We start from the raw sequence: 21,112 nt of genomic DNA on the forward strand, positions 1-21,112 counted from the left end.
GAAAGCCTGAAAACTTGTACATAGTCCTCATTGAGGAAACTGCAACTGCAGTTGGTGACTTGGTCATTAAGCCAAGCCGTTGCTCAGCCAAGCCGTCGCTAAAGGAGGATTTACAATCTGATTTTGGCTTTCCTTTGCTTGACAGGCCTGTTGTAAACACATTCACTGCTCGCCAAGTGACTGTTTGTGACAGTCACTAAATGGGGACTACCTTTATATATTGGGGGGGGCTACCAGCCACTGTGGCTTTATCAAACCTCCCTCCCGTGTTTCACGCTCTTGCAGTCGATGGCGGCTGGTCCTCGTGGAGCGCCTGGTCTCCCTGTGACGCCTGCCATGGCGTGTCGACGAGGACTCGGGAGTGCAACAACCCCCCAGCTCGCTTTGGCGGCTTGGCGTGTCCCAGAGAAGCTCTCCAAAGCCGGCAGTGCCACGACGGAGTCACCCTCTGCGACGGTGAGAAGGAGCATCGGCGGGGGGAGGGTGGGAGAGGCAGGAGTGGGCTCCAGGCATCCCCCCCCCACAATGCCATTCCGTGTTGAGGGAATGCGGAGAGAAACGTAGCGCATTTTCACCCAATTCAGCGCATGAACAGCCAGCTGACTTGGTCAAGACACATAGTCCTCGACTGCAGTCGTCTCCTTTTCGCGAGCCCATAATCCCTTGGAGGGCGGAGTCTGGGCAGCTGAATGGAGCTAGCAAGAGTGTTTACTGGCCAGATGACTTTCCTGTTGCCAATGCGGAGTTTTGTTCAGCAGATATATTCTCAGTGTGTCCAGAGAGAAATATTTGCCTCGATTGCGGTCGTAAGTTGAGTGGATTGCAGTCGTAGAGTCAAGTCAATTGCAGTCGTAAGTCAAATAGTGTGGTATTGTGGCACCCTCGGCTCACAGTCAGAAAGTTATGGTCACCACACCATTCAACTTACAACTGCAATCGAGTACCCAAATTTCCGTTGTTCAGTGAGACATTGGTTAAGCTGAGTGTTTACTGGCCAGATGCCCTTCCTGTCGCCAATGCGGAGTTTTATTCAGTAGATACATTCTCAGTGTGTCCAGAGAGAAATATCTGCCTCTCCTTAGGATTGAACCTGCAACCTCCTGATTGTGAGGCGACAGCACCACCTCTAGGCCACCACACCACTCGACTTACTACCACAAATTTCTGTTTTTCGGTGAAACATTGGTTAAGTTGAGTTTGCCCCCCCCCCATTTGAGGCTTTTTCTCGCCTCGGTTGTTAAGTGAATCCGTGCACTCCCTAAGTCGGTAACCCAGCAGTTCAGTGAATCATTGACTTTGCTGGTTGCCAAAGGGGATTGTGTGACACACTGTGACCATCATAAATATGAATCGGCCAAACATCTGGATTGGGATCGTGTGACCCTGGAGAAGCTGCAATGGTTGTAAGTTTGATTGGCAATTTCTAATGTGGCAGTCTTACTTCCCAGAGTTGGAAGGGACCTTAGAGGTCTTCTAGTCTGACTCCCAGCTTAAGCACAAAACCCTAGACGTTCTAGAACAGGGGTGTCCAACTGGCGGGCGGCAGGCTGGATGCGTCGCAGCAGGCCACGTCTGCCCCAGCTCTGCGAAGGGGGAAAACATTGCGAGACTCTACAGGACGACGACGGGGCGCGGCGAGTTGGACACCACGTGAGTTCTAGAACAAATGGTGGTTCGATCTCATTTCAAGTTTTCATCCTTTGCGCGGGGAACTTTGAGGAAAAACTTCCACAATGCACAGAACCTAAACCGGGGATCCCCAACCCTCGGACCCCAGCAGCCACTACTGGACCGTGACCTGGACCCAGAGTGGTGGGTGAGCATGGATGAGCATGTTCCCACTTGCACAGCATGGGGTAGTGCTGGCGTGGCAGTGGTACGGCGTGGGCTTGCACACCATTGGGGTGTGCAGGCACACAGCTCATGCAAGCCCCCACACGGGCTTGTTGACGGCATGCGCGACAACGTCTCCGCTCCCTCCCTGCATGGAACTGTGGCGTAAAGTCTTCAGTTCTGACCCAAATCTGGGTCCAAGAGAGCAAACGCGAGACAAAGGCTAACAGCACAACCTTTCAGTGTTTCATGTACGAATCCCGTTTCTTCACACATCAAAGGCTGCTTCCAACTAACGAGCTCTGATGAGGAAGAGCCTGGCCAAGTTTTTGCAAGGCTGCCAAGAACAGCAGATAAAGTTCTTAAACAATAAATCAAAGAGTCTCCAAACACCAACTCAGATATTCTAACGTCCACCAGGCTCGAGTATCAAACTTCTTTGCCTTCTGTAAAGAACTCCAGTTTCTCAGCGGGCTTTTATCTTCTCAGGGAGGGGCCATTACCTTGGACCCTTACTCCCGAGTCGCCTGTGCTGCTGCAGCTGCTCTTTCCTTCGAGCAGCCCTGCATGCACACGCCCTGGGCACAGGCTCCTCGGGGGACTCTTGCTCATTGCTGCCAGCCCCCACAATCTCCGAAGGCCGCACCCCACCCCCTGATGGTCCTGGCCCCATCCCTGCATCACACGCAGGTCCCTCATCCGAGTCCTCGCTCTCCGAGACCTCAGCCATGCACACCCGCTGCTGGCGAACCACAACATGTCCGTAGTACAGATTGGGAACTGTGACGGAACAAGGCTCCTCAGCCCCTCACTTGTGAGGAAGACCGAGAGGAAGGCAAGGTGTCAACTCGTAAAGCATTCCTATGCCTCTTTCTGAGTTACCATAAACAAAGCGGGGGATCTGAAGGAGCATTACGGCACCTTTAAAACCAGAAGCGCATTCCACACTTATCGTTCCAAGATTGTAGCTAGGCTACGGATCTTCTGCCCAAGAAAATCCTTCATTGGAGAACATGATAGATGATACCCAGCCCGAGAACGTATTTAATTGGAGAATCTGATTCGTGACACGCCCAGGGGGAAGGGGGGGGGAAACAGGGTCACGGGTGACTGTGAATTTCGTAGGCCAGAGTTGGCTTCATTCAGGTTCATGCCGGCATGTTGCTCCTAATAAAATCCTCTGAGTTCCTTTATTGATGCCATGGCATGAAAATCCTCTGCTGGTGAGAGAGTATGATAAAAATAAAATAACAGACTGCGATAATCAGAATCCACAGAAGGCTTTAATGTAAGATATTTCAATATCGGCCCCCAACTCCAAGCAACAGTTTAGGAGGAAGGAGACACTCCCTTCCAGTAAATACAGCCTTATATAGAATTATTATCACATCGAAGAGATTACAGAAAACTTCCTGTTTTTCACACGTTGAAGTTACAGAGATTCTCCCGAGAAAGTCCTGGGTGTTTCTCACAACTCCTCCAATCATTATCATCGGATTTCCTGTTTTCACTTAAAAGATTACACAAGAGATCATTAATAATGCTATAATGTCTAGGTGACCCCTTACGAATCTCAAATCAAGCCAAGGACATAATATTTTGCAATCTTACAGAACTTTAGCAATAACAAGTTAATAAGAAGTTACAGAAAAGTTCTGATCTCTAGCAGGTCAGATTAAGAACTAATATGGAGCCTGTCTTGCTCTTTATATTCTTGGGTGTATAAGGTAAATTTTCACATGTAACAGTTGGAGGACGGGACTGTGACATGCCAGGAAAATCCTACGTTGGAGAATGGGATTGACGACACCCAGCCTGTGAACGTATTTAATTGGAGAATCTGATTTATGACACACCCGGGGGGAGAGGGGGAAACTGGGCCACAGGTGACTGTCAATTACGTAGGCCAGAGTTGGCTTCATTTAGGAGAATGCCGGCGTGCTGCTCCTAACAAAACTGTTGAATTCTTTTGAAGCTTGGCTTGAGGCTCATGATTTAATTAGGGCAATCGCTGGAATCCTGACACAAGAGGGGGAGATTTGTTAAGGTTAATGTCCCGTGTCTCCTCAGACTGCCGAGGTGGCCAGGTGTCTTACCCCTGTGGCAAGCCATGCCCGCGGACCTGTGAGGACCAGCAGCCTGACGCCGCCTGCGTGGAGAGTCCCAGCTGCCAACATGCTTGCGCCTGCCCGGATGGACAGTTGCTCCAGGATGGCATGTGCGTGGCACCTTCGCAGTGCCGCTGCAAATACCAGATGCCCTGGTTGGGTGAGTCCATGTGACCCTGGAGAACAACAGGGGGTGGAAGCCCCCCCACAACCTTTTGAGCCCCAGGAACCGGTTTTGTGGAGAGAGGTTTTGCCATGGACTGGAGGGCGCGTGGTTTTGTGTGCTGCCTGCATCCTGCAGATGGGGGCTTCACTTGTTTGTGTGGCCAGTTTTCTGGCATGCCACAGCCCAATGCCAGTCCATGGACCAGGGATTGGGGACCGCTGCCCCAGAGGGAGGAATAAAGAAATTATGGCCGGTGGCTAGCGGAACTGGCAGCAGAGCCGGACAGTGAGGAAACTGGGCCAGTCCTGGAGTCTGGGGAAGGCTCGGACGAGGGCTCTGCATCAGAGGCAGAGATGGGGCCAGGGCTGTCCCACAGTTATGAGCTGCCTTCAGAGTCAGAGATCAGTGGGGAAGAGGAACAGCTGGAGCCTGTTCCCGGTGCACGCATGCACAGAGCTGTCAGAAGAAGGGGACAATTACGAACTCAGGGTCGACGCAGGAGTAAGGCCACAGGCAGACATAGGGATTAAAAGAGGAGCGAAAGGGGAGGGGGCTTTTGCAGGAAACAATTCCTTCGTTGCCACAGTGGGAAGATCTGTCTGTGCATCTTAGAGACTCTTGTGCTGAATCCTTCCTTGTCAGCACTGCGTTTGGAGACAGTTACTTGGCCGCCCTCCAGGCTAGATCAGGGCTGTGCTCCTAATCACACCCTTGAAAGGCTGTTGGCCAGGCCCTTGGCGGAAGGCGAATGCAAGAAATTCGCCTTCCTTTAATAAAAGGGGTTTTGCCGGGACAAAAAAATCTGCTTAGTGCTTTTGGGGGAAGCCGAGGTCAGAGCAGAAAGGGGGGGTCACTTCTGCAAGCCTCTTTTATGAGCATTTGGGAAGACAACCAAGACTGCATCTCCAGTTGACAGTGTCCTGGAGGCGAATGGGGTGCACTTTGGGGCAAGATCTGGGGGGATCCCCAAAGCAGTGGGGCCAGTGCTGATCTGGGAGAATGTAGTCAAGAGACAGCAGAGCTGGGAATGTCTGGTGGGCAGGAAGAAAGCAAGGTTGAGCCCCCTCTAGCAGCTTGCAGCATGAGGGAGGGAGGGAAGGAAGGGAAGGAAGGAAGGAAGGAAGGAAGGAAGGAAGGAAGGAAGGAAGGAAGGAAGGAAGGAAGGAAGGAAGGAAGGAAGGAAGGAACTGTGAGGTCCTGGGTGTTCTCGGAGCTGTGTGGTTTCCTTGCAGACATCTCATGACCCAGCTAGGGAATGTCATCAGTGCAAGAAGGGAGTAAGGTTTGTGGTGGGAGGAGGTGGAGGGAGAAGAGGAGGAGCAGGAGAAGGAGGAGGAGGAAGAGGGGCAGGAGAAGGACTGGGGGATCCTTTGTGCTCTCTGAGTGGGTGGTTTCCTTGCAGACATTTCATGACCCAACTAGGGAACTTCATCAGTGCTGGAAGGGAGGGTGCCTTGATCTCTGTTTATATACAGTGTCTTTTAGCTCTGGTGATGTTATCTAGTTGGGTCATGAAACATCTGCAAGGAAACGACGAAGCTAAGATTCCTCCCCCTCCCCCTCCCCTTCTTCCTCCTCCCCCTCCTCCTTCTCTTTCTCTGCAACCCCCCCTCCCTTCTAGCACTGATAATGTTTAATGTTCCCTACTTGAGTCATGAAATACTTGCAGGAAAACCACCCAGCTCAGATGGCAGCAAAGACCCTTCAGTCCTCGTCCTCCTCCTCCTCCTCTCTGAAAACTCCACTGCCTTCTACCACTAATGAGGTTCCCTAGTTGGGTCATGAAATGTCTGCAAGGAAATCACCAATCTCCGAACACCAGGGCTCCCAGAATCCTCCCCCTCTTCCTCCTTTTCCTCTTCCTCCTCCTCCTCCCCTCTTCCTCCTCCTCCTCCTCCTCCTCCTCCTTTTCCTCTTCCTCCTCCTCCTCCCCCTCTTCCTCCTCCTCCCCCTCTTCCTCCTCCCCCTCTTCCTCCTCCTCCTCCTCCTCCTCCCCATCCCTTCTACCACTGACGATATTCCCTAGTTGAAGGAAACCACCCAGCTCAGAGAGCACCCAAGTACCCTACAAGCTACAGAGATTCTCCTTTGTGAACTCTCAGGGCGTAATCTACAGTTAGAATCTCCATAGACGTCGAAAGCGATTGCAGGCAACTGCTTTAGTCTGGCAAGATTCAGTCCTTGGGCTCGCAGGAATCAAGCCGCTTGCTCGGAAGGAACGCCACGCGTCGTTGTTTGGTTCTTTGGACTCGACGCATGTGTCTCTTGCACGCAGGTGTCCCCGAAGACCGAAACCTTTCCTCCTGGTTGGGACTACCCAAGTGGGAGGTTGCCCAGCCTGGGGAGACCATCCACGCCCCCTGCCAGAACTGGTGAGTGGACGACGGCAGGGAGGCCGTCCAGCCGAGCTTTGCTGGGTTCTGCACTTCTTCCGAGATAAAAATCCCTGGCCCGAACCTCTCTCTCTCCTTCTCAGCACCTGCGTGCGATGGGCACCTGCAGTGCCAGGCAGACTCCTGGTGCCGCCTGGACGGCGGGTGGTCCAGCTGGGGACGATGGTCCCCCTGCAGCCAGAGCTGCGGAGAGGGTGTCCAGTACCGTTTCCGGGAATGTAGCAATCCGCCCCCTCAAAATGGAGGCCGGGGATGTGCCGGTGGCGGAGAGCAGCAGAGACCGTGCCAGAATGCAGAAGAATGTCCAGGTGAGTTTGGACCGGTACCGTATGAGGGAAAGTTCACCTTTTCTGGAGAGTCCTCGATTTACGAATTGTTCGGCAAGTTTGCCGGATCCAATCCGGATCGGTCGCCGGAACAGGAGGGTGTCTTCGTCCGAGCTTTCGGACACGTGCTGGAGCCCTTCCTCAGGGGAACTTCGCTCGCGCAGAGTGTGCGCTGTTCCGTGGGTGAGATTTATTTGGCACCCCGTAGTGGGCGGCTTTTTATTTGTCTGATTGACGATGTGTGGGCGTGTCTGGCTTTGAAGAGGTTGGCTGTTGTTTTGCTCGCGCTGCCCCACCCTCACCTTCTAAGTCCTTGATCGGCTGGTGGGAATTCAGCACTCCTGTTGACTGGGGAGGGGGCCTGTTCCCCCAGGCTTCAACCCCCACTTCCCTGACTGTTTTTGAGCCTGTTCAGCCGACAATCCAAGTTGCTGCAAAGTGAAACGCATGTTCTTGTTCGTTGCAGTGTGAGGCTACCTGTTCTGACCAAGGCTTCCTGAGACAGTAACAATCGCACGCTGTTCCCAAAATCCTTTTGGTTTATTTCAACAAAAGACAGAGAGAGAGGGAGAGACAGAAAGAGAAAGAGAAAGAAAGAGTGAGAAAGAGAGAGACATAGAGAGAGAGAAAGGGAAACGGGTCCAAACGGCTGCAGACCTCTGCCCTATGGCTTATCTGACACACACACACACACACACACACACCAGGTGGGCAGTTAGACTGTCCCCTCAAAACCCACGGCCCGGTGGGGGAGGGGGCAAGTGTACCCCCAGGACGTTCTCCCCCCCCCCAAAAAAAATCCACAGGGCCCCCAGGGAGGAGGGTTCGGCGCCCGCCTGCATTCTGCAGGGAGACTTCCCGCCAATGTCGTCTTCTTTTCCCTGCCACCCCCCCTTCAGAGGACGAGGCCTGGGACCCCTGGGCCCCCCTGGTCCCCCTGCAGCGTCTCCTGTGGCGGGGGAGAGCAGATGCGCAGCCCGGCGTTGCCGACGTCCAGATTGCGGGGCCTGTCGTCGCAAAGCAAGACCTGCCACACGCACGTCTGTCTTGGTGAGTCTGCCGGGAGGCGCCCAACCGACGTCCTTCCCAGTTTTGCCCTCTCCGATCCGGCCTCCATCGCACCGTCCGCATCACACACACACCGGGAGGGGGGCGAGGGGCGGGATGGGCTGCTACCAGTTCACACCGGTTCAGGTGAACCGGGTGTTAATTTTACATCTGCTTTGCCGAACGGCTGGCCGATTCCACCCATCGAATCCCCACACAGCCTGTTTTGGGCCCCAGGCAAGTGCAGGGCCTGCGCGGAGACTCGGGAGGGTGAAAAACGGGCCTCCTGAAAGTTCGAGAGGGCCAGAAATGGGCCCGTTTCCTTCCTCCGGGGGGGCTTCTGGAGCCCCCCCCATGGTCCCTTCCCCTTTCCTCCTCCCCTCAACGATGTAGGAGACCCCTCTTCAGATTAACAGATCATCAGAGTTGGAAGGGACCTTGTAGGTCATCTAGTCCAACCCCTCGCCCATACAGGAGACCCTATATACCATTTCTGACAGGTGGCAGTCCACTCTGTTCTTGAAGGTCTCAAGTGATGAGACCCCCACAACTTCCGAAGGCAACTTCTGTTCCACGGGTTGATTATTATTTCCAGGTCGAATCTCTCTCCTTGTTCAGTTTCCATCCATTGTTCCTTGTTTGGCCTTCGGGTGCCTTGGAGAATAGCTTGACCTCCTCCTCCTCTCTGTGGAAGGCCCTCAAATATTGGAAGACTTCTCTCCTGTCTCCCCTGGTCCTTTTGATCATTAAAGTCAGATTAAAGTCAGAGTTGGAAGGGACCTTGTAGGTCATCTAGTCCAACCCCCTGCCCTCAAATATTGGAAGACCTCTATCATGTCTCCCCTGGTCCTTCTCTTCACTGGACTAGCCAGGCCCAGTTCCTGTAACCGTTCTTCATATCTTTTAGCCTCCAGTCCCCTCATCATCCTGGTTGCTCTTCTCTGCACTTTTTCTAGAGTCTCAACATCCTTTCTTATAATACGGTGACCAAAACTGGATGCAGGATCCTAAGTGTGGCCTTACTAAGGCTTTATAGGGTGGTATCAGTACTTGATTTCGTCACCCAACTGTGGGGTCTCTACAGCAGCCAATGGGGCTCTGGGTGCTAACCTTCCCCTTCCCCTTTTTGCAGAGGTCGGCTGCCCTGTGGGCCGCCTCTACCGGGAGTGCCTGGCCGAAGAAGGGTGCCCCTACAGCTGCGCCCACCTCACCCATCAGATGGACTGCTTCTCGGATGGCTGCGAGGAAGGGTGCCACTGCCCGGCAGGCACCTACCAGCACAAAGGAGCATGTGTCCAGGTTGGCACCCCTGCCTAGCGGATTGCTCTGGGGCAGTTCAGAGGCTGCTGTTTCTGTGTGAGGACCACCCAGTGTTGTGGCCCACTGGTGGCTAGCGGAGCTGGTGGCAGACTGGGACAGTGAGGAGGTTGGGGAGGAACATGGGCCAGTCCTGGAGTCTGGGGAGGGCTCTGCATTGGAGGCAGAGATGGGGTTGACCATTATCAGCTGCCTCCGGAGTCGGAGATGAGTGGGGAAGAAGAACAGCTGGAGCCTGTTCCCAGTGTGTGCATGCACAGAGCTGCCAGGAGAAGAGAACAGTCAAGGAACAAAGGTCGACTCGGGAGTAAAGCCACAGGTGGACGGTGAATGGCCCCTCCCAGAGGGAATAAAGAGGAGCAAAAGGGGTTTGCAGGGGAGAATTAGTTCCGTTCATTCGGGTGAAGACCTGTTCCTGACTTCTTGCCAAGTAAAAGCGTGGCATTTGGAAGCTATCGGCCTGGCAACTCTCCAAAGTCTGATAAAGGCCTGTAGTTGTGAAATCTCATGAAAGACTGTCTGGGACTTTGGAATTCACTTTATAACCTAAATAAAAGGGGTTTTATTGGGATGAGGAGTCGGCTTTATGAGCTTGGGAAGCCTAGGTCGGAACACCCAGGATCTTCTGGTGTGTGTGTGTGTGTGTGTGTGTGTGTGTGTGTGTGTGTAGGGCAGAGTAAGAGCAGGGCCTGGTGAGGCAGAGGCTGCCCTGTCCTGGGCACCCCCAAAGCTGCCAGTCTCATTGAAGGGTGCTGTGGGACTCTCCTGAGTCCTGTGTGGAGAGGCCTGCGAAAGGATCACCACAATTAGAAGGAAGCGTTCGTAGCTCAGGGTCGAACTGTGAGGGACCTTGGGTGCCCTCTGAGCTGGGTGGTTTCCTTGCAGACCTTTCCTGGCCCAACTAGGGAACGTCATCAATGCTGCAATGAAGGAAGGAAGGAAGGAAGGAAGGGAAGGAAGGAAGGAAGGAAGGAAGGAAGGAGGAAGGAAGGAAGGAAGGAAGGAAGGAAGGAAGGAAGGAAGGAAGGAAGGAAGGAAGGAAGGAAGGAAGGAAGGAGGGAACTGTGGGGCTTTTGGTGCTCTCTGAGCTGGGTGGTTTCTTGCAGACGTCTCGTGACCCAACCAGGGAACATTATCAGTGCCAGAAAGGGGTGGAGTTTGCAGAGAGGAGGAGAAGGAGGAGGTGATAGTAGTGGACAAGAAGGCGTGACCTACACACACACACACACACACACACACACCGTTCTCTCTTCCTGGCCCAGGAGTGCCCCTGTGTCCTGAGCGAGGAGGTTCTCCAGGGCTTTCGGAGACATTCGCCCCAGACGCCCGACGCACCTCAGCTTGTCGTCACTGCCGAAGGCCAACCTGTCTCCCAAGAAGAAGAAGTCGCCCCCAACAGCATCATCTCCGCCGCCTGCAGCAACTGGTGAGTCTCTCTCTCTCTCTCTCTCTCTCTCTCACACACACACACACCAGAAATCGGGGCTCACTTCCTGTCCCCCTGGAGGGAGACGGACGATCTCCTGGCCCCGGGATCTTACTTTTGGAGGGAGTGCCGGAGTTTGGTAGAGAAGACGATGACGTTTTGGATGTCGTCAACATACGAGAACAATTCCCCCCCCCCAAAAAATAATTTTTTTTTCTATTGCTCAATGAGAACAGATCTGTCCCGTTTTATGCCCGCTGTTAAGTGAATCCCTGCAGGTTATTACGGGAGGGACATGGTCATTAAGTTGCTTGTTGCCAGTGGAGCTCTCCACGAGCGTCATAAGTTACATGACAGTTTGCAACGCGTCCAAATTTTGGGCCCCAAGATTCTGACGATGCTGCCACCGTCGTATGTACGAGCCAGGTTTCAAGCCTCTGAAATGGGACGGGGGGTGTGTGTTGTAAAAAGTTCTGTGTTTTTTCACATTTCAAAAACATCCTTTTTTTTAGTGAACAGCATGATTCCAAGTTTTCACATTTCCACACAAACATGGCCTTGGTTATTACATACTCACCTTTCACGTTTGATTTCATATCCTATCATTACATTACATATTTTCTGTAAGTTTTCTCAAATATTTTTCTCAAATTTATCTCATATGTTTTCTATTCCTTTCTTATTTCTTTTTTATTTTAATTCTCCTATCTTCATCTGTCAGGTTTGCAATTTCATTGCATTCTCTTATTTCATCCTTTCCAAAATTCCATCCCAATTCAAACAATTTCCCACACAATTACCAATATACCTTATACATCATTTAATTAACTCTTTAATTCCCAATAATAATTGACTTTTTAATTATCAGCTAAAAAATTAATAATACCTCCGGTCTGATCTAAGTATGGTATATAAAATCATACATTGCAATCACGTACCTGCAAATGAATACTTCAGTTTCAACCATAACAACACAAGAGCACACAATAGATACAAACTCAAGGTTAACAGCACCCAACTTGATTGCAGGAAATACGACTTCAGCAACAGAGCGGTCAATGTCTGGAATACTCTACCTGACTCTGTGGTTTCTTCCCCAAACTCCCAAAACTTTAACCTCAGGCCGTCTACTATTGACCTCACCCCTTTCCTAAGAGGTCTGTAGGGGGCCTGCATAAGCTCACCAACGTGCCTACCATCCCTGTCCTATTGCTTCTTTTATTTTTCTTATATGTACCCATTTCACGTATTATTTCATGTATTCATAACTATGTTTATTCTTATACCTGTTATCTTATAAGCGCTTGACTAAATAAACAAGTAAGCGAGTAAATAAGTAATTAAATAAGTAAATAAATAAGTAAGTAAGCAAGTAAATAAATAAACAAACAAACAAACAAACAAACAAACAAATAAATAATATGATCTCCTAACAACTACCTTACACATATGCGTTTTAGGCCGGATTCCACATGGCACTTTCCCCCTCGGTTACATCAAATCATTAATAATTTCAAATAAATTAATCTATCCAATTAATCATCAAAACTGATGTTAATCTCTTTACAACAATCCTCACAATTTGTGAATTCATTAAACATAGTTAATGCACTTATCATGGTTTCTCTTTTTCACATTTCTTCCATTTATCTCTATGTATAATTTAACAAAAAACGAATATTCTAATAACAAAAAAAACATCAGTTCCAATCTTTTCATTTTAAAAGTCTATATTTTCCTACTTTCTAAGTAATTTATTACTTCAAATACATTTATAATACATCACATTATCTTGCAGAATCCCCTTTCTTAATCCTTATCTAACCATTATCTCTGTCTTTTAAATAAACTTTTTTTTCCCATTTTTGTTCAGTTTCCATATCCCTTTACTTCCTGGTTCTTTTTCTTATTACTTCTTTATTCCTTCATTTCCCCCTTCCTTTCCTTACTCCAGTTTTCCCCCCCCTCCCTCTTTAAAACTTTCTTCTGTAATTCCTTTTTCTGCTGTTTCCTTTTACTTTGTTTGGCTTTCAAAACAGCCCCCACCTTTTTAAATATATTTATTCAATATTTATAAAATTAAAAACATACGTATACATTTTACAGCATTGTTTGAGCAATACATACGCTTGTACTTTCTTTCTGATAGTATGTTATACATTGTCATAATAACTCCTTCGTCCTTTTAAGCTCTCTCTATACATACATTTAATTTATTTATAATTGTTTACACGTTACCCTTGTTTTCCAAATGTTACCAGCTCATCAGATATCACCTTTTCTTTACCCAATCATACCAGATATTCCATGTTTTATAATATTCACTGTCTTGTTTATCTTTTAGCAATTTATCTATCCATCTTGGCACATTCATGCATTTTATTAATTATAATGTTTTCTGTTGTAGCCAATTTCCAATTCTGAGCAAAACTTATTCTAGCTGCAGTTATAATATTCATTCCCCGTTTTAATTGCCTCCTCAAATCTCCAAGTTTGAAATCCCGTATTCTTTTCCCCTTCGCTTTAGTATTCGTTACTCCAATTGTTCGTTGTAGATGGCCTCTTCTTTAATCAACTCTGAAATATTGACCAAGTGACCCTGGCGCCATTTAAAAAGAAACCAACAATGAAAAATATTGGACACAGTATATCGCTAGAAGATTGGGAAAGATTATGGTCGAGAAATTATAGATTAACGAGAGCAGCCGCATATAAAAATGTTTTATCATTTGGCATCTAGCGCTGGTGAGATTGGCCAAAATCTATCCAAATTTGAAATCAGAGTGTTGGAAATGCAAAAAGGAAACCAGTTACCTTCTTTCACATGTGGTGGACCTGTCCAAAAGCGATGAAATTTTTGGAATAAGGTAAAGAACTGGTTACAGGAAATAACAGGCTTCAAGAGAGTATCCAAACCTGAAACATTTTTATTAGGGACAACTAAAGGGGAATATACGAAAGATACCAAAGTGCTTAATACATATATATTAACAGCGGCTAGGATATTATATGCTCAAAATTGGAAACTAGATAATAGCCCCCCCCCAAAGGATATGATTATAAAGAAAGTAATGGATTGCTCTGAAATGAATAAGCTCACAACGCAGGTGAGGGAAGACAAAGAATCCTATACGGTCTGGGGAAAATGGTACGTCTGGTTAGACAATAGAAAGAAAAAAATAACGTAAAAGGAAAAGGGCAAAAGTGTAATTGTAAATTATATATATATTTGTGTGTGTGTGTGTGTGTGTGTGTGTGTGTGTGTGTGTGTGCAGGTCTTGGTGTGTTCGGGTCTTTTCCCATGTAAGATTGGGAGCATCTTGGCAACGTTTCGATGAAGTCCCACTCACCATCTTCAGGCTGGTGCTTTCGGCTTCGTGCTTGTGCGAGCAAAGCGTGATCGGAGCTGCCGTCTCTCTATAAATACTGGTGGGGAGATTAGCTGTGTCATCATTTCTTGATTGGTTGATGGAGTTGATGTTTGTAGATTGGCTGGCTTTTTCATAAGAACATGTGTGGCTGAGGTATTGGCTGTGTGTCTATCAGCCTCCTGTGTTGTAACAACCTGGGTAATGGGCTGTGTGATGACCTTCTGAGTTCTATTGTTGTGACATATGTATGTATGTATGAATGTATGTATAGATCTGTGGTAATGAACCTATGGCATGCGTGCCGGAAGTAGTACGCAGACCCATTACTGCCGGCATGTGAACATTCACCCAGAAAAGGTCTACTGTGCATGTGTGTGCACCGCCCACACAACAACAGATTGTCAGATATCTGGTGCGCATATGCGGGGGCGCGGTAGTGCGCAGGAGATATTTGTGTATGTGCAGAAGCACGTGACATGCCTGGGGGTTGCGCATGCATGTGCAGAAGCGTGTCCTGCGGGTTGTGCAGATTGTGTGCGCATGCGCAGGAGTCATGGGAGGTCCACACGCATTGCCTTCTGGGTGATAATACAAGCACGAGCAGGCAAATGTGCGTGCAATTATCAGCAGGGGAGACCAAAAGGGTTAGCCACCACTGGTATAGGTACAGGTATATGTACAGGAAAATGGAATAACTGATGCTACAAACAACTGCAAAAATGTATATAGAATTTGTTTTATAAAGGTGAAAATTCAATAAAATTTATTTTAAAAATAATAATAATAAAAAGAAAAGAGCAAAGTCTATCTTCCAAAACAATTTCTTTTATTTAGGAACGCATCAAATAGGCAAAAATCTGTTGTCCTTCCAGAATCTGACCCGACCTGGAATTACACCACATAATATCGGAAGTTAGAAACAGCCCCCTCAAAAGCCGCATTCCCCAATAGAAATAAATCAACGTTGCCTTGGTGTTGTCAGCCTCAACCTCCAGGTCTCAGCAGGGTCAGCTTTCATTCCCACGGGAAGGAGAACCGTCTCGCCTAAACAACTCTCTCCATTTCCACTCCTCCCACCTTAGGAAGCCTGAAAGCCTTCCACCCCCATAACCAGCAGAGAGAGAGAGAGAGAGAGAGAGAGAGAGAGAAAGAAAGAAAGAAAGAAAGAAAGAAAGAAAGAAAGAAAGAAAGAAAGAAAGAAAGAAAGAAAGAAAGAAAGAAAGAAAAAGGAATATATAATAAGGCGAAATGAAATGCCCACGTATAGATCAATTTTGGGCTTGACACCTGGGCAGGCTGCAATGGGTGTTAAGCATGAAAAATGCCCCGAGTCTTCAGTGCCATTGTAGCTTTGAATGGTCACTAAATCAATAGTCGTAAGTCGAGGATGACCCTCCACATTCCCTTGTGTGACACCAGTTGTCCTCGACTTAGAGCAGTTCATTTAGTGACCATTCAAAATCGGCTCTGAAAAAAAAAAGGTCTTCCCCACATTTATGATTCTCGGTGGTATCATAACCGTCTCACTTAGCAACCGATATTTTGGGCTGAACTGCGGGTTTGTACATCAAGGATTTACTCTACTCCCAGAATTAAATTCTCTGTCCACATCTGGTTCCCCTCTTTCCTCCCTTCCATCCAGCTCCTGTCGCAACGGCCAGCTGGATTGCATGTTCGCCCTCTGCCCTGTGGACGGGGGCTTCACAGATTGGACCTCCTGGTCTCCCTGCTCCTTGACCTGTGGTGGACTGGGCAACATGACCAGGACACGCGATTGTGCCCGTCCGAAACCTGCCAATGGGGGGAAGGACTGTATCGGCCCTCGGATGGACATCAAATACTGTCAAACCCTGGATTGCAAAGGTGAGGACCAGAAATGGCCACTGCGGCTTTGGACTTTGTCCGCCGGTACAGTACATTACAGACCATAATAAGTAAGCTAGATTATCAGAGCATATTCGATACCATGTTTCTCCAAAAATAAAACACTGATATTTTTTTTCCACCAAGAAAAGGCACCAGGTCTTATTTTGGGGGGACATCATCCGCTGACCTCAGTTGTGCGTGCATCTCCCGCCGGCCTCCTTCCGGGAAGTCCTTTTTCTGCGACTGGCAAGGTTTTTCTGAAGGTCTCTGCAGCCGAGAACCAAGCTCTGGGTCGATCCAGAGCTCCAGAGGCCTTCAGGAAAGCCGTGCCAGTTGCAGAAAAAATGGGAGGGTAAGACAGCAGGAGGAGGAGGAGGAGGAGGAGAAGACCTGCTAATCTCCCCTAACTTGCATTTTGTGTTGCAGAAGTGACCCACACCACAATAGGACCAGTCCCAGCGACTCCAGGTGAGCCCTTGCTCGGTCTTTTTCCTAAGGGTGATAGGAGGGAAGGGAACTCAGCCCTGGTGAGTAACATGGCTAGCAGGAGGAGGAGGAGGAAGAAGAGGAGGGAGGAAGGAGGAGGAGGAGCAGGAAGAGGGGGGAGGAAAAGGAGGAAGAGGAGGAGGAGGAGGAGGACCAAGAAAACAATCCCCTTGGTTGGTACTTTCCCAGAGCGTGGTGGGATGGAAGGGAACTCAGCCCTGGTGACGCTGTTGACGTGGCTGGTGTTTCTCTCCCCACGCGGCAGGGCTTGAGGACAGTGCGCTGACCCCCTGGTCCCCCTGGACCCCCTGCTCCAAGACCTGCAGTGACCCCAACCTCCCCGCCATCAAGACTCGTTGGCGGTTTTGCCTGGGAGGCAGTGGCTGCGCCGGAGACACCGTGCAGGAACGCGAATGCAACTTGCCACAATGCACAGGTGGGCAGGAGCGTTCACGGCGTCACTCGCACACAGAGCCGGGCCCTTGAGCTATTCCACAGGGAGCCCACACCTAATTTCTCTCTCTCTCTCTCTGGTGCTCCCCCAGAGACCCCCGTGTGCGAGGGCAAAGACTGCCTTGGCCTGAATTGCACCTGGAACCCCTGGTCCCCTTGGAGCGAGTGTTCCCGCAGCTGTGGGGTCGGGCAGCAGCAGCGCCTGCGCACTTACCACCCTCCCGGCCAAGGCGGGCACTGGTGCCAAGACATCCTGACTGCCAATTTGGAGAGGCGTTTCTGCAACCTGCCGGCCTGTAAAGGTAACTTTGGGGGCCTCGTTTTTCTCCAAGATGGGGGTGGCGACACGGTTGGTATTCAGACAGTTTGGGCCACTTCTTCTGTCCGGGTCGGGAACATTTTGACCGTTCCGGAAATCTGGTAGGGAAAATTCTGACTGGCCCCGCTCTTACCTCTCACCTCTCCTATATTCTGCTGGTCCTTAGCTCAGCTGATCTCTGCCACGCCTCAGCTGAGCTAAGAAACAGCTGGTGGTCAATGTTGCTGTTATCTGTGGGTGCACAAATTGTGTGTTCATCCTGCCCAGCAATGGAACAAACAGCTGACAGACGCGCGAATCCTGCATTTGGCCTGCCTGGTATTCAAGAAACAGCTAACAGTCGGTGTTGCTCAGAAGCGGTTGCTCAGCAGGTTCTGACCACTTCTGGAGAACCGGTTGCGGAAATTTTGAGTATTTAGGAGAACCGGCCAATCCCATTTCTGACTGGAGATTTTACAGTATCCTTCCCCTGCCACGCCCACCAAGCCACGCCCACAGAACCGGTAGTAAAAAAATTTGAATCCCACCATGGTGTTGTGGTTATCTGCGGGCATGCGAATCACATATTTGGCGCACCCAGCAATGCAAGAAACAGCTGGCGGTCGGTGTTGCTGTTATCTGTGGGTGCGCGAATTCCATGTTTGCCACAACCTGGGGAAGTTAAAAAAAACGGGTGATGGTCACTGTTCGTCCCATTTGTGCACACGTGAATTCACCGGCAAACTACTGCAGAAAAGCAACAATCCCCCCCGCCTTTTGTGCTTTTATCCACATCCAATCATTCCTGTGGCAATGAGTTCTGTAGGTGAATTTTGTCTGTGGGGGAAGCCAGTGGTGGGATTCAAATATTTTTACCATCGGTTTGATGGTGTGGCTCAGTGGGCGTGCTTTGCATGCATGCAGACAGTTTGTGTGTGCGCGCGAAACACGCACTTTGTGCAGGCACAGAGGCGTTGCAATTCACCTCCTGCAAGCCTGCACTCTCCCGGTCGCTGACGCAGCTGCTGTGCGGCACTCTGGCTGGTCCGCGCAAAGCGGCTGTGCCTCAAAAGCAGGGGACCGAGGTCCCAGTATAGGAGCCCAGGTGGGTGGGCGGGCCCAACAGCAGAGCAGCGGAGAGAACCAGCGTTGGTCTCCGCTGCTCATCGCCGCTCCCGGCTTGGCAGAACCAGGCTGAAGCGGTAGAATGCCACCACTGGGGGAAGCCATCCCTGGACACCGTCGTAGGTGATGGGAGGTGGGGAAGAGGGGGACACTAACCGAGGTCAGGGCGGGGAGGGTGAGTTCTTCGCTGCCTTGTCTCCCTGCTGCAGTGGACGGGGCCTGGTCGAAGTGGAGCCCCTGGTCGTGGTGTGACCGGACCTGTGGGGCTGGGCGCTCGGCCCGCACGAGGACCTGCACCAGCCCACCCCCAAAAAACGGAGGGCGCCCCTGTCCTGGCGAGAAGTACCACGTGCGCATTTGCAACCCCCAGCCCTGCGGTAGGTGGCAGGAAGGAAGGCGTTGCGGTTTCTCACCGCTGGATGTAGAACGTAGAATCATCGGGCTGGAAGGGCCCCCCCAAAGATCCTCTAGTACAGTCCCCTGTTCTTGGCAGGAGTTCTTAGTCTACCCCAGCCCAAGGGGACCCCTCCCCTCCTTCCAGATGGGGACGCAATCTGGTCCTTCCTGTGGCTGTGTTTGTAATGGACACTTTTGTGGTCCACAGAGGAGACCTGCCCTCCCATGATGCACTGGGTGGGGTGTGCCAACCGGTGCCCCCGGCACTGCTGGGACCTCCAGGAAGGCATTCTCTGCCAGGAGAAGGAAGCCTGCGAGCCAGGCTGTCGATGCCCCGACGGTAAGGAAGCCTCCTTCACTGAGTTTTAGTTTACTTCTTAGTTTAGTTTATTTTTATTCTATTTCTAATTTTATTGTATTCTTTATATTCTGTTTTATTTCTATTTCCATTCTTCTATTCTATTTCTATTCTATTATTCTATTCTATATATTCTATTCTGCATTCTATTCTATTCTTATTCTAGTCTATTTTATTTTTATTCTATTATTTCTTATTCTATTCTATATATTCTATTCTATTCTGCATTCTATTTCTTATTCTATTCTATTCTGCATTCTATTCTATTTCTATTTCTTATTCTATTGTATTCTATATATTCTATTCTATTTCTATTCTATTCTATTTCTTATTCTATTCTATTTCTTATTCTATTCTATATATTCTATTCTGCATTCTATTCCATTTCTATTCTCATTCTATTTTATTTTTATTCTATTTCTAATTCTATATATTCTATTCTATTTCTTATTCTATTCTATATATTCTATTCTGCATTCTATTTTATTTCTATTCTTACTCTATTCTATTTTTATTTTATTTCTATATCTTATTCTATTCTCTATATTCAATTCTATTTCTAGTTTGTTTTATTATTATCCTGTACCGTCTGCCAGATGGTAATAGTTCAAAAAAAAAGGGGAGTTCCCAGGATGAGATGGATCTTTGAGGATGGTTTGACCTTCCTTAAGGCAGCGGGAGCTATAAAGCTCTTCCAAAGAGGGGAGAGGGCAACCCAGGATCCCCTGGGCAATGACATTCACCCCCTGGAGTTGCTTTCCGATCTGCCATGGTGCAATTGGAAAACCATACAGAGGTGCACTAAGTTCAGATACTCTCTCTGGTGCAGCGGGAGAAGGTCACCAGCAGTTTTCCATTCAGTTGTTTTCTGAGCAGTCTCAGGTAGTATAATCTCTGCTGGGCCCTTTTGACCAGGGCTACAATGTGAACACCCAGGTCAGGTCCTCTTTTAGGGTAACACCCAGAAACTTAAAACTGGCCACTTGCTCCACTCGGTCTCCCTTGACAAGCAAGGGCTGGAGGTCTGGTCTGTTCCTTCTATATAGTCCACTATCAGCTCCTTGGTGTGATGACCCCAAGGGCCAAGGCACAAAAGCAACCAAGTCCCAAAAGTAGGTAAAGTCCCTTTAATTCCTCCAACTTGGCCCCCAGTGCCCAGCTATCATCGGCTGGAGGAAAAACTCTCCCAAGAACAATTTGTAAAGGGAAGAAATTCAATCTGAACCCAAAGTACATATAGATTATAAATAAAAACCAACACAAACCACTTGCTGCAGCAATTAACGAGACAGGGCAGGAGAAGGAATTGCAGACTTCGAAAGATAACGAAACTCACACGGTTGGGAGGACTCCGGACAAACAAAGATAATGCAGGCTTTGCTTCCAGCAAGGAGCTGTGTGCAAATGCCCCACTGATATCCTGTTCTCCCAGCTGCAACTAATGAAAGAGATCAGGGCCTTTACCTCTCCCGTAAGCCACGTTGCTTCTCCGTTCCTCCCTGCGTGCCCTAGGATTAAGAGTGGGTGGCCCTGGGTCTTCCTCTGAAGGCCCAGCCGGACTGGGCCCTTCCACAGCCACCGGAGCCCCACTCCCTCCCCCTGGTCAGCTGCTCAATCCGCCCCTCATAATCAGACTCCAACAAGGGCGGGACACTTGGTCTTATTGCTGTTGAGGACCAAGATATTGTCTCCACACCACGAAAGCAACTGATGGTCCACTTCATCTCGGCAGGCAGACTCATCCTGTCCCCCGGAGAGGAGTCCCACCACGGTTGTATCATCCGCAAATTTAGCAAGAGTATTACTAGTGTGAGTGGGAATGCAGTCACGCCCATAAAGAGTACACAGTAAGGGACCGTTCAATGGCACAGCAGCAACAAAAAAAGTGACCGACCACCGTTGATCGGACAACCCTTGCAGGGGCTGGGGAGGGTCACATCATCAAAATCCAGACACTTGGCAACTGGCTCATATTTACGACGGTTGCAGTGCCCCGGGTGTGTGTGTCATGCAGTCCCCTTTTGCGACCTTCTCACAAACGAAGTCAAATGTGGAAGCCCAATTCACTTAACAACGGGGCAGCTCACTTGACAAACACAATTATTCACTTCCCAATGGTGGCAAGAAATGTCGTAATGCTGGG

At 49.4% G+C, this 21,112-nt stretch overlaps 1 protein-coding gene across 1 annotated transcript in view; it reads left to right on the forward strand.

The window, feature by feature from the left end:
• The window catches only part of SSPO (SCO-spondin), a 151,091-nt gene that overhangs the window by 105,643 nt on the left and 24,336 nt on the right, over positions 1–21,112 (forward strand). The window contains 13 exon segments of the mRNA XM_087917120.1: positions 286–456; positions 3,904–4,101; positions 6,584–7,009; positions 7,726–7,751; positions 7,753–7,876; positions 9,006–9,172; positions 10,453–10,616; positions 15,630–15,850; positions 16,178–16,185; positions 16,547–16,775; positions 16,885–17,094; positions 18,425–18,592; positions 18,820–18,951. Coding sequence (XP_087773246.1) covers positions 286–456; positions 3,904–4,101; positions 6,584–7,009; positions 7,726–7,751; positions 7,753–7,876; positions 9,006–9,172; positions 10,453–10,616; positions 15,630–15,850; positions 16,178–16,185; positions 16,547–16,775; positions 16,885–17,094; positions 18,425–18,592; positions 18,820–18,951 — 2,244 coding nt within the window.

This window comes from Pseudonaja textilis, chromosome Z, assembly GCF_049901715.1.
Source record: "Pseudonaja textilis isolate UNSWEBS1 chromosome Z, rPseTex1.2, whole genome shotgun sequence".
In the NCBI taxonomy this organism is placed as follows: domain Eukaryota; kingdom Metazoa; phylum Chordata; class Lepidosauria; order Squamata; family Elapidae; genus Pseudonaja; species Pseudonaja textilis.